Here is a 13,359-nt window from a genome sequence, read left to right as displayed (position 1 = left end):
CCCTTTCAAAGCCGCCACTTCCTTCACTCGGTGCTCGTATTCACACGGTTTTCTTTCCGACTGAAATAGAATTTGCCTGGCCGTGCAGAAAGATTGCGAAAGCGTCTGTCCTGTATGCGCGACGATGGGTATTGGAAAGGAGGTGACAAAGTGTGTGTATGCGTCGGTGTGTGTTTAGTTTTGTGTGTCAGGCACTGCCGCTTGATCTGCCAGGCTGTCACTTGCTAGCTGCCTGTGTCAACACACTCGATCCCTGAACCAAAATTTCCACAGATCATGTGGTTTGGGCTCAACAGGTCTGGCTTATTACTGCTATTCCTGAAGAAGTAAGTCTCCTCTGAAGTTATATAACTGTATGTGACATTCAGTCGGAAAAGGAGAATACTCTCCATCTCCTGAAATTTAGGAGATGGTGTAATAATGGGATTGCGTGTGTTTTGGAATCAAGTGATGGAAATCTGACCAGTCTTGAAGATGTTCGAGGGCAGGGGTCAGCAACATTTACTGTCAAAACAGCCATTTTAGGCCAAATAAGTAACACAAAATCTGTCTGGAGCCACAAAGTACAAACACAGTATGCCCGTGTTAGTTTAATGTACTGAGGGCCCCAAGAGCTAATTAGAGCTGCACCATAACAGAACAATATGCAGCATCCAATTCATTTTCTTCTCCCTTTTTCTTCTGATTTTGTCTGTTTGTGATTTTCATACTTTATTTTCATACATTTTTAGTTTTCTGCCTATCTGTCAGATTTCTGTGAATTGGGTCATTTTATGGATATGTTAATTTTCTGCCTTTCTTCCTTTTTGGACATTTTATGGCTTTTTTTTTTTTTGTCATTTTTTTTTCCCTGCCTTTTGTGCGATAGATTTTCTGACATTTTTGGCAATTTTGTGTACATTTTGTGGAAATTTTCGGGATTTGTTCTTTTGTTGTTGGATATTTTATACTTATTTCTTGTTTTTCTTTTCCTGCCCTTTTTTTAAGTTTACTGTTTGATTTTCTTTCTTTTTTTTCCAATTCCAAAGACATTTGGAGGTAATTTTCTGCCTTTCTTTTATGTTTTTGGACATTTTATGATGACTTATGTGACCTTTTTTTTTAAATTCAATTCTGTGACATTTTTGGCAATTTCATGGACATTTTTATTGTAATTTTCTGATTTTCTTCTTCCTTTTCGGACATTATGTGGTCACTTTTTTTTTGGCATTTTTAGGCACTTTTTTATAAACTTCTATCTCAATTTTTTCTCTTTTTAATGTCAAAATTTGGATTTTTCAAAAAATATTTATTTATTATTTTTTATTTAATAATTAATTAAAATAATATTTTATCTAAAAAAATTTAAAAAAAACGTAAAACTTTTTTTGTTTGTTTTGTTTTTGTACATTTTATGGTGTGTGTGTTTTTTTTAACAATTTCTTTTCTGCTTTTTTTTTTTTTTAGTTCAAATTCTCTGACATTTTTGGCATTTCATGGACATTTTATGGTAATTTTCTGCTTTTCCTCTTCCTTTTTGGACATCATATAGTCACTTTTTGGGCATCTTTAGGCACTTTTCAAAAACTCTGACTTTTATCTCTTTTTCTGATCATTTCAAAATTTTTATTTTTTTTTGAATATGTATTTATTATTATTTTTATTTAATAATTAATTCATTAAAATAATATTTTATCTAAAAAAAAAAAAACTAAAAAAAATACACATGCAAACCTTTGTTTATTTATTTATTTAGACCCACATGGAGCTACAAGAGAGGGACTAAAGAACGACATGTGGGTTGTATAATGTTCTAGGAGATAAGTGAGGCCTGAAGTGGATCGCCTCACCTCCCCTCATTGACACTACCATAATCACTCTTCTCGGGGCTCACTGCTAGTTAGTGTGAATGGCCGAGGGACCGCACCGTCCAAACCTTAAATGACCCTCACTCCCTCATCTCACTCTTGCGCTCACTGTCTCTCACACTGTGATCAAAAATTTAGGTCATTAGCTGAACAATTTGCAAATGAGGTGGAGAAAGCTGAGACGGAGGAGTGACCGGGTTTGCGTGCGAGCCTGTGTGGGTGTTTTCTGACTGGATGTGTGTGACCATTTTAGAGACCACTCTATGTAATGAGTGGAGCAAGATGACAGGGTTGGGTCGCTAAGTCCTCTATGGCTTAAATCAAACTGGCATCTGGCTTCCACCCCCCCAACCCGTAAACACACACGTCACACATTCGTACATACATAACCTTACATTATCAGTGGGCTTCTTAAGTATGTGTGACGCAAGGTTCTCTTTTCACACATTTACAGCTTATTTCTAATTATAATCACTTTGATCGCACTTCAGCATGTGATGTGGGTCCATTATTTAGTGGTACATACTCAATATGTCTCCGAGTAGCACAGAGGAGCAATTGCTTTATTTTTTTATTCTAAGTTGTAGGGCTGCACGATATTGGAAAAACATGCGATATGCGATATCGATATTATTGCGATATTTAACATGTACCTAAAGAAATGACATTTTTATTATCTAATGAAAAAATTACATTTTTTCATCCGGCAAAATAAGCAAACTCAATGCATTCTTAGTTAACGTCTGACTGGTCAAGTTCAGATAAATGCATAAAATTCCATGTGAAACTTATTGCATGTCTTTGCGATATGCATATTGCATGGGCCAATATCACAATATAGATATTTTTTTCGATGTATTGTGCAGCCCTACTAAGTTGTTCATTTTAATTTACTTTTAACTGGTAGCGATTAAGAGTATCTGCTAAACAACTCCAACTGACAATTATTTCAGTAATTGATTAATTTTTCCATTATTTTTTCGATTAATCGATGAATCGGATAATAATATAAATTCCCATCCTTTTTCTTTTCTTTTTTTTTTCAAAAACAGAACATTATTTCAAATCAACAGTGCAAAAATGTTGATCATTGTTTTCCGAAGGAAAATCAAGTATTTTATTTTTCTAATTCTTTAATTAGTTCTAATTAATGGAATTTAATTAAAATGATTTCGTTTATTTATTATTATTATTATTATTATTATTGTTATTTTTGATTTTTATTTATTTATTTATTTATTTATTCATTTATTTATTTATTTATTGTTTAATTTATTATTATTTAAATGTATTACCCACATAAAATGTCAAACCCATAAGTGGTGGGAAAAATTTTCAATGGTATTATCAATTGTGTTTTAGCTTAATGGAACCTTTAAAAAAAAAAAAAAAAAAAAAAATCTCAATTTTGTATCAGCACAAAATGTAAATGTCTGAGTATAGCAGGGGGTCTAAAGGTTATTGAATGAAACAAAGGTTGATATTTTCAGTGACGTCTGTCCTTAATCTGCCTCTTTGAATTGCTTCTGATTTTTTTTTTTTCATGGCAGCCTTACTTGTGTAAGGGATTGATTCTCTTTTGACTGAAAGGGTGAATGAAATGGAGGATTACTGCATGTACGAGTCACGCGCACACAGTGGAACTGATTGAAGGACCCCAACAGGGTGTAACTTTGATCGCCACCACCACATCCGCTCGCTGTTACAATTATTGAATTAGCATTATGAAATTATTTTCATCTCATCCTTGCTGATGTCAATGTTTGAGTAACATGTAAGTGATCGTAACATGTGTTACTCATTAATCCATTTACTGCCTCCGCAAAATTTAATTTGGATTTTAATGTTTGTGTTTTTATCATGTCCTTGATATTTAAGGAGAATTGATGTTCCATAGTTAATCAATATCGGATCGAAGTGAATCGAATCGAATTGGAAAAAAAAATTGAATCAAACTGAACTCTTGTGAATCGAAATTGAATTGATTCAGGAAATTAGAATCGTTACCCAGCCCCAATTGCACAATAACAGTGCAATATTAGTACCAATTATTAAAAATAGTTCCCATTGATTATTTAGGTAAAAACAGCTTTAAAATGATTCATTATAGTTTGGAGGCAGAATTTTATTTGTGCTCGATTTAGCCAATTTTGCTTCCCGGTCTGGATAACTACAAGATGATGTAACTAGGCGTGTCCCAAACTTTTTCCACTTCTGATATGATTGTGGCCTTGAGTACTGTCTGGTTTGATATCAATATCAAATTTAGCGTCTCTCACTAATGTAATACTTCTCATAGCATTAAAGTCTTCTAAAGGCAAATGATTTAAAAGCAATCTCACAAAGGTGCAAATTATTGCCATTCATCATCAGCAGATTATTAAAACACACTGGCTTCTTCTGTTTGTGTGCAGTGGAGTTACCCTATGACATCCACTTCTATTTAATGTTCCAGCTTTTTGTTGCCACAACACTCAAGTGGCTCTTTCAATAAAGCAGCCGGTGTTGGTACACACGATACATGCTCAGCTCTCCGGACAAGCCGCCGTGTAATCCCCTTGGAGTCGCACCAGGAGAAGATGTTCATTGTGGATTTGTGTGCGGACGCTTTGAAGCTGTGTTGGCTTCGGCTTTTCAAAGGATATGCCCGCTCACATGATGACCCCCCCCCCCCCCCTCTTCTGTCCTCCCCCCCAACTGCACTGGTTCTGAACGATCCGACGACGTCTCTGTCCCAACATGTCATCTTCTTTTTCCCTTTGACACAGCTCTTCTCTCTGCACTGCTTGGTATTCTGGAGTGGCAACGCATGCACCATCTAAGATCCATCAGCTCCGATCGGAATGCCGCACCACGGCTTTGGGGAGATGCGGGGATGAAACGAGAGCGAGCGAGCGAGATGACAGGTCAATGGCTAGTTGATGTGGTTTTGCCACCAGAGCCTCAGGCTTATAAAGGGAAGGACGGGATGGGGAAAAGAACAAACTGTCAAGTGAAAGTGATGCTCCTTTTACAAGATTTTAGTAGGATTTCACACAAGGGAGTCAGAAATTGTAATCATTATATATGGTGACTTAAGTATATTTGCATGTAAGTCATACATTTCAACTATTGAGCCTGCTTGTATCAATCAAATAACTTATTCCCCAGCACTTACACATTTTGAACAGGTAGTGTTATGTGCTGAGGTTGGATCCCAAAAACACAGACAGAAATAAGACTTTAATTATTTATTCACATCAAGAGGCGTGGAACAAACTTGACTAGACGAGAAACAACGAGAGTTGCACAAAGGAACAGAAGTAATAATCCAACAAAAACACACTTTTCTGACAGGCTTATATAGACAACGAATCGATCTGATTGGCTGTGGCTAGACATGTGGGTAACAGGACTGATATGGTCTTATCTGATTGGCTGTTGACCAGATAAAGAGATTAAGAGATTCCTGTCATCACATAGCTTCTGACATCACATAGCTTAAGACCAGTTAAAACTAGATACATCAGTTCAAAACAGTCACTTGACCTCACGGTCATGACCCAAACATAACCCTTGCATGACAGTAAACATAACCCTTACATGACCCTAGTCATGACAGTAAACATAACCCTTGCATGACCGTAGTCATGACAGTAAACATAAGCCTTGCATGACCCTAGTCATAACAGTAAGCATAACCCTTGCATGACCCTAGTCATGACAGTAAGCATAACCCTGGCATGACCCTAGTCATGACAGTAAGCATAACCCTTGCATGACCTGAGCCATAACAGTAAGCATAACCCTTGCATGACCCTAGTCATAACAGTAAGCATAACCCTTGCATGACCCGAGCCATAACAGTAAGCATAACCCTTGCATGACCCTAATCATGACAGTAAACATAACCCTTGCATGACCCTAGACAAAACAGGTAGGAATCAGTCTTACTAACTAACTAACTAACTAACTAACCCCGTCCATACCTGGGGTTTGTATACCTATACCGACTAGGAATGTAACGATATCCAAACGTCGCAATACAATGTTATCACGATATGAACCTCACAATATGACAATTATCACAATATTGTGGGGAAGATGGAGATATTAAAAATAAAGGCCACAATATTGGGAAAAAAAATTAGCTCATACTAAAAAAAAAAAAGCACAATATTGTACTTTTGTACACAATCACTTATTGCTCCACACATTGACTCGATTCACAGGCAAATTACGTTCACCTTCATCTGGCGATTAGAATGGATTTTAAACATAGAAGGGCCAAAACATGCTGTATGAAAATTAAATGGCACTAAAAACTTTACCTTTATCAGTTACTACTTTCGGGCCACAAAAGTAGCTTTTATTTTTTTCTCGATTAGACCGGTTGGTACAGCCATAAACAGCCCAAAACTTCGGCATTTTCTCAGCTCTTTCCTATAGGGAAATTACTTCCTGACCCCCATCTGAGGTTGGGTGCTTGTCGTGACGTCACATGAAACCCACCTATACATAAATGATCTTTCGTTGTTTTTATATTTGGACATTTTATGTATCAAAAGTAAAATTGGTTTCGGTTCTTGGTATTGGTATTGGTGACTACTCTAGGGTTGAGTATTCGTACTGACATTGGTCTGAAAAAAAAAGTAATTGAATGAAGAATGAAGAATGCCACTGCTCACGTTGTCATTGAATTCTCGACACAATCTTTTCATTACATGTGTAAATTCTGAAAGTTTCGACGCTCGGGAATGTAAGCAAAAGTCCTAATGTTGTTTTTTGTTCCTGTTTATTTTTGGCTCTCTTTCTTAAACAAAGTTCCACTCCAAAGCGTTGTCATTGTGCCTTCTCCCTCATGACTCTCATCTCCCGCAGTAAGTTGCCTTGGTGATGAACAATCGTCTTAGCCAGACACACGATATCAGGGAAAACATACTTTCTACATACTTTCTGTATTTTGCCGCGTGTATTCTCCTACTAATTTTCAGCATTGTGCGTGTATGATTCTTAAATTGGGTTCATCTTGCTTCTCCATCCCGGTCTTAGCCAGTCAGTGTGAGTGTGCGCGCAGTCGGTGTGTGTTTGTGTGAGCGTTGGTAAGACAGATGCGCCGAATGACCTGACAAGAAGAGTCGGTCCAGGGTGGCAGCGAGGCGGTCTCATCTCCTGATGCGGCCATTTCACACATCAGGTGTCACTCTGGCCTTTGCGGGGTCTCACTTCGGCATCATTGCTGCGCTTCCTCCTCAAAGGAAAAGACATTTCTGACTTGAACGTGTCACTGATTGGAATGCTTCATGCGGGCAACAGTAAGATGAACTTTGTGGTCTTCACAACAGCATGGTGGTTAACCTCTCTTAATAAATTGGTTATTTCTCATTAAAATACACATTACAACATTTTCTGCTGTTTTTTTTATTTGTTTACAAATTCAACTTGTATCTCAACACACCACTGTAATACAAAAAAATAATCTGCTCTGTGGTCCATAATATTAACAAAAGTCAGCTCATTGTGGTGTCCGTGGAGCAAATCAATGTTGCAACAGGCTGCAATGTCACCTTTTTGTCACGTCGGTCACACTGACACAGAAATCAGCTGCTACACAACACGAGCGGCTCAACAACAACAGCACACCCACTTGCCCACTCAAATCTCCTTCCGCGTTACTCGCAGTCATGATCACACATCATCCACGGGAGGGGAAATGTGCACTGTGTGAGTGCTCATTTTTTTTGGTTAGATCAGCCAATTAGCTGCTGAGATTTGGCATTTAAACATCGCGGGAAAATGATGCCGGTGTGGTCGTGAAGGTTGTTTATGATTCTGCTGCATACGTAGGTTTTTGTTGTTGTTGGACAGCAACAACATGTGGAGTTTTGCTCTTTGAAAGGAAAAGCCATTTTGACAAATGATACTTACTCACACTTAATTTTGTATTTTGATTGGTTGAGCTTCCAATATGGCACCCGCTTGTATGAAAGTCACCGATGCGATGCATACAAAAATGAAAACACGCACAAGGAGCATGGAGGAGATGCGACCACTGAGCTAACTGCTGAGCCTAACCCTAAAGCAATTGACTCCAGAGTCATTCATTAGGCCACACCCCTTAAAGGCACACACTAACACACAATTACTACAGTATTTGTGTGAGGGAATTGTGGCTTAAAGTAAATAATAGTAAATAAAAAGTTAGTTTCTCTACATTGTCTTTTTATTGTGTTTTATATTTTGAATTTTCGATTTGTCTTTATTAAAAGGGAGGTCAACATTAAAATCTTCTTAATTATAAGTTCGATGCAGCCCCATTCTTCTAAAAACAGTATTCCGATAAATATTGCGTTTGTAGAATATGAATTAAGCAGCAAAAATCCACCTGTTTTTATCCATCTCAGGGAGAGGCCATTTTGTCACTTGCTGTCGACTGAAAATGACATCATAGTTGCTCAGGGTTCCGGTAACGACCAATCACGGGTGCTTTCTGAGTTTAGTCACATGACTTTCGCAAGCTGAGCTATGATTGGTCATTACTTGAGGCCTGAGCACCTGTGATGTCGTTTTCAGTCGACAAGTGGCAAAATGGCCGCCCCTGAGACGGATAAAAACGGCTGGATTCTGCTGCTTTATTCATATTCCACAAATGCAATATTAATCAGAAGACCATGTTTAATACTGGTGAGTCTACTTTGAACATATTATTTTTAAGGCTTCCTCTTTAAAAATATGTCAGTAAATTAGCGTTCTTTTTTTTGGGGCATTGCTGGAATTAAAGGCATCACTGGGATACAAATGAAACATCTTTCTAACTGACACATTTACATCATTTTTACACATATCTTTAATAATAGGCTCTACATACTGAAATGTATCTCGTGTTATTTTAGGCTGGTATGATCAGGACGGAGCAAGACGAGTACTTCATCGAGCCAGCGGAACGAGGCGAGGGAGTGATAGAGATGGAGGAGGGAGGAGGAGGAAGAACGCACATCGTCTATCGCTCTTCAGCCGTAAAGAAGGCGCCAATCGACAGCACAGCGGGAGACTCCCACTCCAGAGGTCAGTCACTCACACTGTGTGTGCATACTGTGTACTACTCTGCAATAAAAGACCATTCGATATATCTCAATACATCGGGTGTGATACTAATTTAGGGATTGTATATATTAAAGTGAAACGATTCAAATCAGTTTGATTCGATGCACTCACATCTTAGATTAAAGCTCATTTTATACACATCCCTTTTTCTATGCACTTGTTTGTAACAGAACTGACTCTAAGCCTTGCTCACAAATCCTAAATGCAGTTTTAGTGTTTAATTATGTGTAAGATCCCAAACATTGTACAGATAAGAAATGTTAGCCCTTATAAAATAACCAAACTTACTTAAAGCCAACAAATTGCAGTAGGAAAAATATCCATTCAGATTTACAATACAATATTTCCTTCAAATTGTATTTCCCTGAAATAAACTCACACATAATACATCGTGAAATGACCCTGGCCTTAAAGCATTTCATCTTGCGCCAAGGGATGCGACATTACTGAAGAAAAACTATAAACGAAGCTATGCTGCATTTATACGAATAATCACTGAATATCATTTGACCACATTTCACCTTCAGTCGCAGGCCGAACTGCAACAGCTCAGAGGAAGCTTTTATCCGTATGATGGGCGGAAGGTGGAGTATTGGCGTGAAACGAAACCACGGTAAGGCACTTTAATGTGGTGCCTTTTTAAAGAGAAACCCAAAGGTGGTAATATACTTCAAAAAGCGAAAGTAAAACATGTTTTTATTTACTGATATTTCACACGCACTCCTGCAAACAAGAAGCGTACTTATGATTCTTTGTTTTTGTTCTGTGCATGTGTTTGATAGTTTGGGCAAAACAGCTTTAGATTTGAACGGCTTAAGTCCACATTTGTCTGGCAGCTATTTTTTAGGGGTTGAATCGACCAATTATTGAGCTTGCTGTGGTGGAATAAAAGGTGTAGCTAATATTTTGATAACCTTGTGTCAGCACAAGACTCAAAAGAAGTAGTTTCACATCGCAGTTTGTGAGGGAAAAAAATAGCATTTTGTGCTTTATCAAAACACATTGAATAGCAAGAGTGAGAATCAAGAGATGTTCCAACAACGTGTTGCTTGTCTGGGCGTCTCTCATGACACCTACTTCGGGTAATCGGAGGTTGCTAGCGGCAGCTAGCTAGAGCTTCAGCTAGTAAACTCATGCGGCTACGTTGTGGAGTTGCTTCTCTTACTTTGTCACACACAGAGTGGTGAAATAAAAAATCATGTTGGAATGGACAATATTTTTGTGGTTTGTGAGCACCGAGTCAAAAAGGAGAAGAAGTTAGCATATCCATCTGGTATGTTTATTGCTAACAGCTGTCGATCTGTCAACCAAGATAGCTTTTAGCAGCCAAAGTAACAACACTAGATTGAATAGTGATGTTCAAACTTTTTGTTTTTGTTTTGTTTCTGTCAGAGCAGAAAGAGGAGTCCCCCCTCTTCTGTGCTCAAACCTGACAGTAATCGTCGCCTCTTGGGCTGGGAATAAAAGTCGGTTTGGTCGACCAGAAAAAGGAGTCGACGAAAAAATGCATGGTCGAAGCTATTTTAATAATTTTAAAAAACATATTTGCGGCACCTGGACGTTGCCAGGACACCCGGAACGAATATTTGGTTCCGCATGGACACTTATTGCTGACGGACTCCGATTCATCACTACTAACTAAGATGATTCTTAGGGTTTGTTTGTGGTCTCTTTAAACTGAAAAGGGGGAAAATTAACATCGTTACATGTCTTATGTTTGTAACAAAACAATCCGCGTTCCGCTAAATAAATAAGAGCTTTAATGAATTTATTGCCGCCGGTCAGACAAATGTAAGATGGCGGGTGGCCTGAATTCAATTAAATTTCAACCTGGACTAAAATAATAATAATAATAAAAATGGGGCGCGGGACTATTAGTCAATTAATCGTTGGAATAAGTGATCGGCAAGTCGATTTTTAAAAAAGTCGTTGGTTACAGCACTAGTCGCCTCTGTACTTAAGTCAAGTCAAGTCATCTTTATTTAATACATGTGGCCTAGTTAGAGGTACCACAGTATGTGCATGTGTGCAGCGAAGATAAGGAACAATAAGTATTCATATCCACTAAATTCAACTAATTTTCAACCTGGACTAAAATAATAATAATAATAATAAAAATGGGGGCGGGGCTATTAATCAATTAATCGTTGGAATAAGTGAACAGCAAGTCAATTTTTAAAAAAGTCGTTAGTGACAGCACAAGTTGCCTCTGCACTTAAGTCAAGTCAAGTCATATTTATTTAATACATGTGGCCTAGTTAAACGTGTTTAAGCAGCTCACCTTTACTGGTATGAATATTTATTTATAAATATTTATTTGTTTTCACAATAGGAGTTTTGAATTTGACTTTTGAGGTCTCTTATCTCAGGAGTTTTTTTTATTATTTTTTTTTAGTTTTTTTAAAATAAATTTAGCTTTGCTTCTGAAAAATTAAAACAATTGTTCATTCATTAAATATTGTCACATTTGTATTGTTTAATAAAAAAGAAATTGCTCTTGGCACCTGGAACCTGCAAAAAAAAAAAAAAAAAAAAAAGGAAGTTGCTCCTCCAATAAAGTCATTTCGAGCCTTGCATCTATATGAGAAGTTCATAATAAACACCTCTTGTCGCCAAACACCACTGCAAACTAATAATAAAAGCACCAATAATACCAACAACAATGGGCAACATTGAGAAAATGTTCGAACAATCAGGTCTCACCCTGTGTGTGCTGGAGTCGAGATGAGATTTCTCATGAGGATTTTGCAAAGGCTGTGTCTTCCTACTCGGAGCATATGACACTCCAATGTCTAATAATACACAGACGAAGGAGAGAGTTTCCATAGGAACACCCAGCGAGGACACACTGCAGTGGAGTAACACTGATCTGCTCCCAGATGCCGCTGACACCTGAACACACCCTCACGCACAACGCGGGGAGGGTGTAACCGCACACGGCTTCTTTGATCACGCACGCGCACATACAATTTGTGCGCACACATGCACACAACGTCCCGCTGTTTCTGTTGCCTTTGCATCCTTCTTTCTAATGAAGAGTGGGGTGTGGATCGATAGCGTGGGATAAAGCAGGCCCTTGCTTGTGCGTGCGCGTGTGCGCGTGTGTGTGGCAAGAGTTCTGTAGCTGTCTGGCTTGAAATGTTGCAGACAAGCAGGCGTTTGAATCTCTCCTTACTATTCTGGAGTGCAAGTTTATCTGTTACATCCGCTCACTGTCATGTCAATGTAGAAATCATTATCAGGCTATTTACATTCCTCTCCTCTGTTTAAAACTCTCTGCTCACTTATTCCCCCGTATTGTCTTCCATCCCTCCCCGTGGATCAATCAGGGGCATTAGCAAATTAATTGATAATCAATCAATCATTTCTGGAGATCTCCTTCACTAAAGTCTGTGTAATTCGCGGCCAGTTATTGAATGCCAGACTCATTTCCTGGCTAAAGATGAAAGGGAAGGGGGGGGGGGGTTATATTTAGCAAGGTGAGATGAAGAGGGAAACGGGATTGATCAGTTCCATGAACCGAGGAGGTGTGAATCGATGTCCTAGGAGGAAAGAGCAGGAGTTATCATTCAGATGGCATTTGTCAATTAATTGGAGAACTGATTTAAAAAAAAAAAATGAAAAAAAAAAATCTCCTTATAATTTTACTTTATGCCTATCTTTGAGTTGTGTTTTGATCTCTCATTATGTCCACAAGGGCTCAACCTGACTTCCCACTTTTGGCCGCAGACAAAACTCATCACGCTTTGCTCAGTTTTTGCTTAAACTCAAGTGTGTGTATATCTGTTGCTACTGCAGCCAAGTGTCAACATGTATTTGTAAGCATTCCATTGTAGGATTGCAGCTGGGGTCGTCCAGTGCTTTTCCTTGAATCCCCATGCCGTATCATAATCACAAAAAACAAAACAAAATCCCCAAAATGTATCATATACAAATGAAAAATTACTGTACTGTAGCGGGGGTCACCAACCTTTTTCAATCTGAGAGCTATTTTCGCTATTTTTCTTTGGTTATATAGACAAGGAATCGATCTGATTGGTTGTGGCTAGACATGTGGGTAACAGGACTGACACGGAATTATCTGATTGGCTGTTGACCAGGTAAAGGGATTAAAGATTTTTGACATCACATAGCTCTTGACATCACATAACATCACATAGCCTAAAACCAGTTGAAACTAGATGCTGGTTACATCAGTTCAAAACAGACACTAGTTACATCAGTACATAACAGACACTTGACCACTTGAATTGGCTCTAGTTTTTAAAATGTTATTCTTCTTTTTTTAAAGTGCTAATAATGCACAAAATTTGATATTTGTATTGTCTTTTTGCTACAACTTTGAGGAGGCCCGTATCATTTCAAGCATGTTCTTTCATTTTTAATGTGAGAGCATTCTCATTATAGAAATTGTTTCTTGCAAAAATTC

General features: G+C 38.1%; 1 protein-coding gene across 2 annotated transcripts in view; it reads left to right on the top strand.

Annotated features, from left to right (window-relative positions):
• LOC144025733 (A disintegrin and metalloproteinase with thrombospondin motifs 2-like) overlaps nucleotides 1-13,359 on the top strand; it is a 110,149-nt gene that overhangs the window by 38,928 nt on the left and 57,862 nt on the right. For both annotated transcript variants that reach the window (XM_077532049.1, XM_077532048.1), the window contains exon 3: nucleotides 8,720-8,891. In XM_077532049.1, coding sequence (XP_077388175.1) covers nucleotides 8,720-8,891 — 172 coding nt within the window. The remainder of the gene's footprint in view (nucleotides 1-8,719; nucleotides 8,892-13,359) is intronic.

Source organism: Festucalex cinctus, chromosome 9 (assembly GCF_051991245.1).
Source record: "Festucalex cinctus isolate MCC-2025b chromosome 9, RoL_Fcin_1.0, whole genome shotgun sequence".
Lineage (NCBI taxonomy): Eukaryota > Metazoa > Chordata > Actinopteri > Syngnathiformes > Syngnathidae > Festucalex > Festucalex cinctus.
The sequence above is the reverse complement of the archived record's forward strand: the minus strand, read 5'-3'. Positions and strand labels throughout refer to the sequence as shown.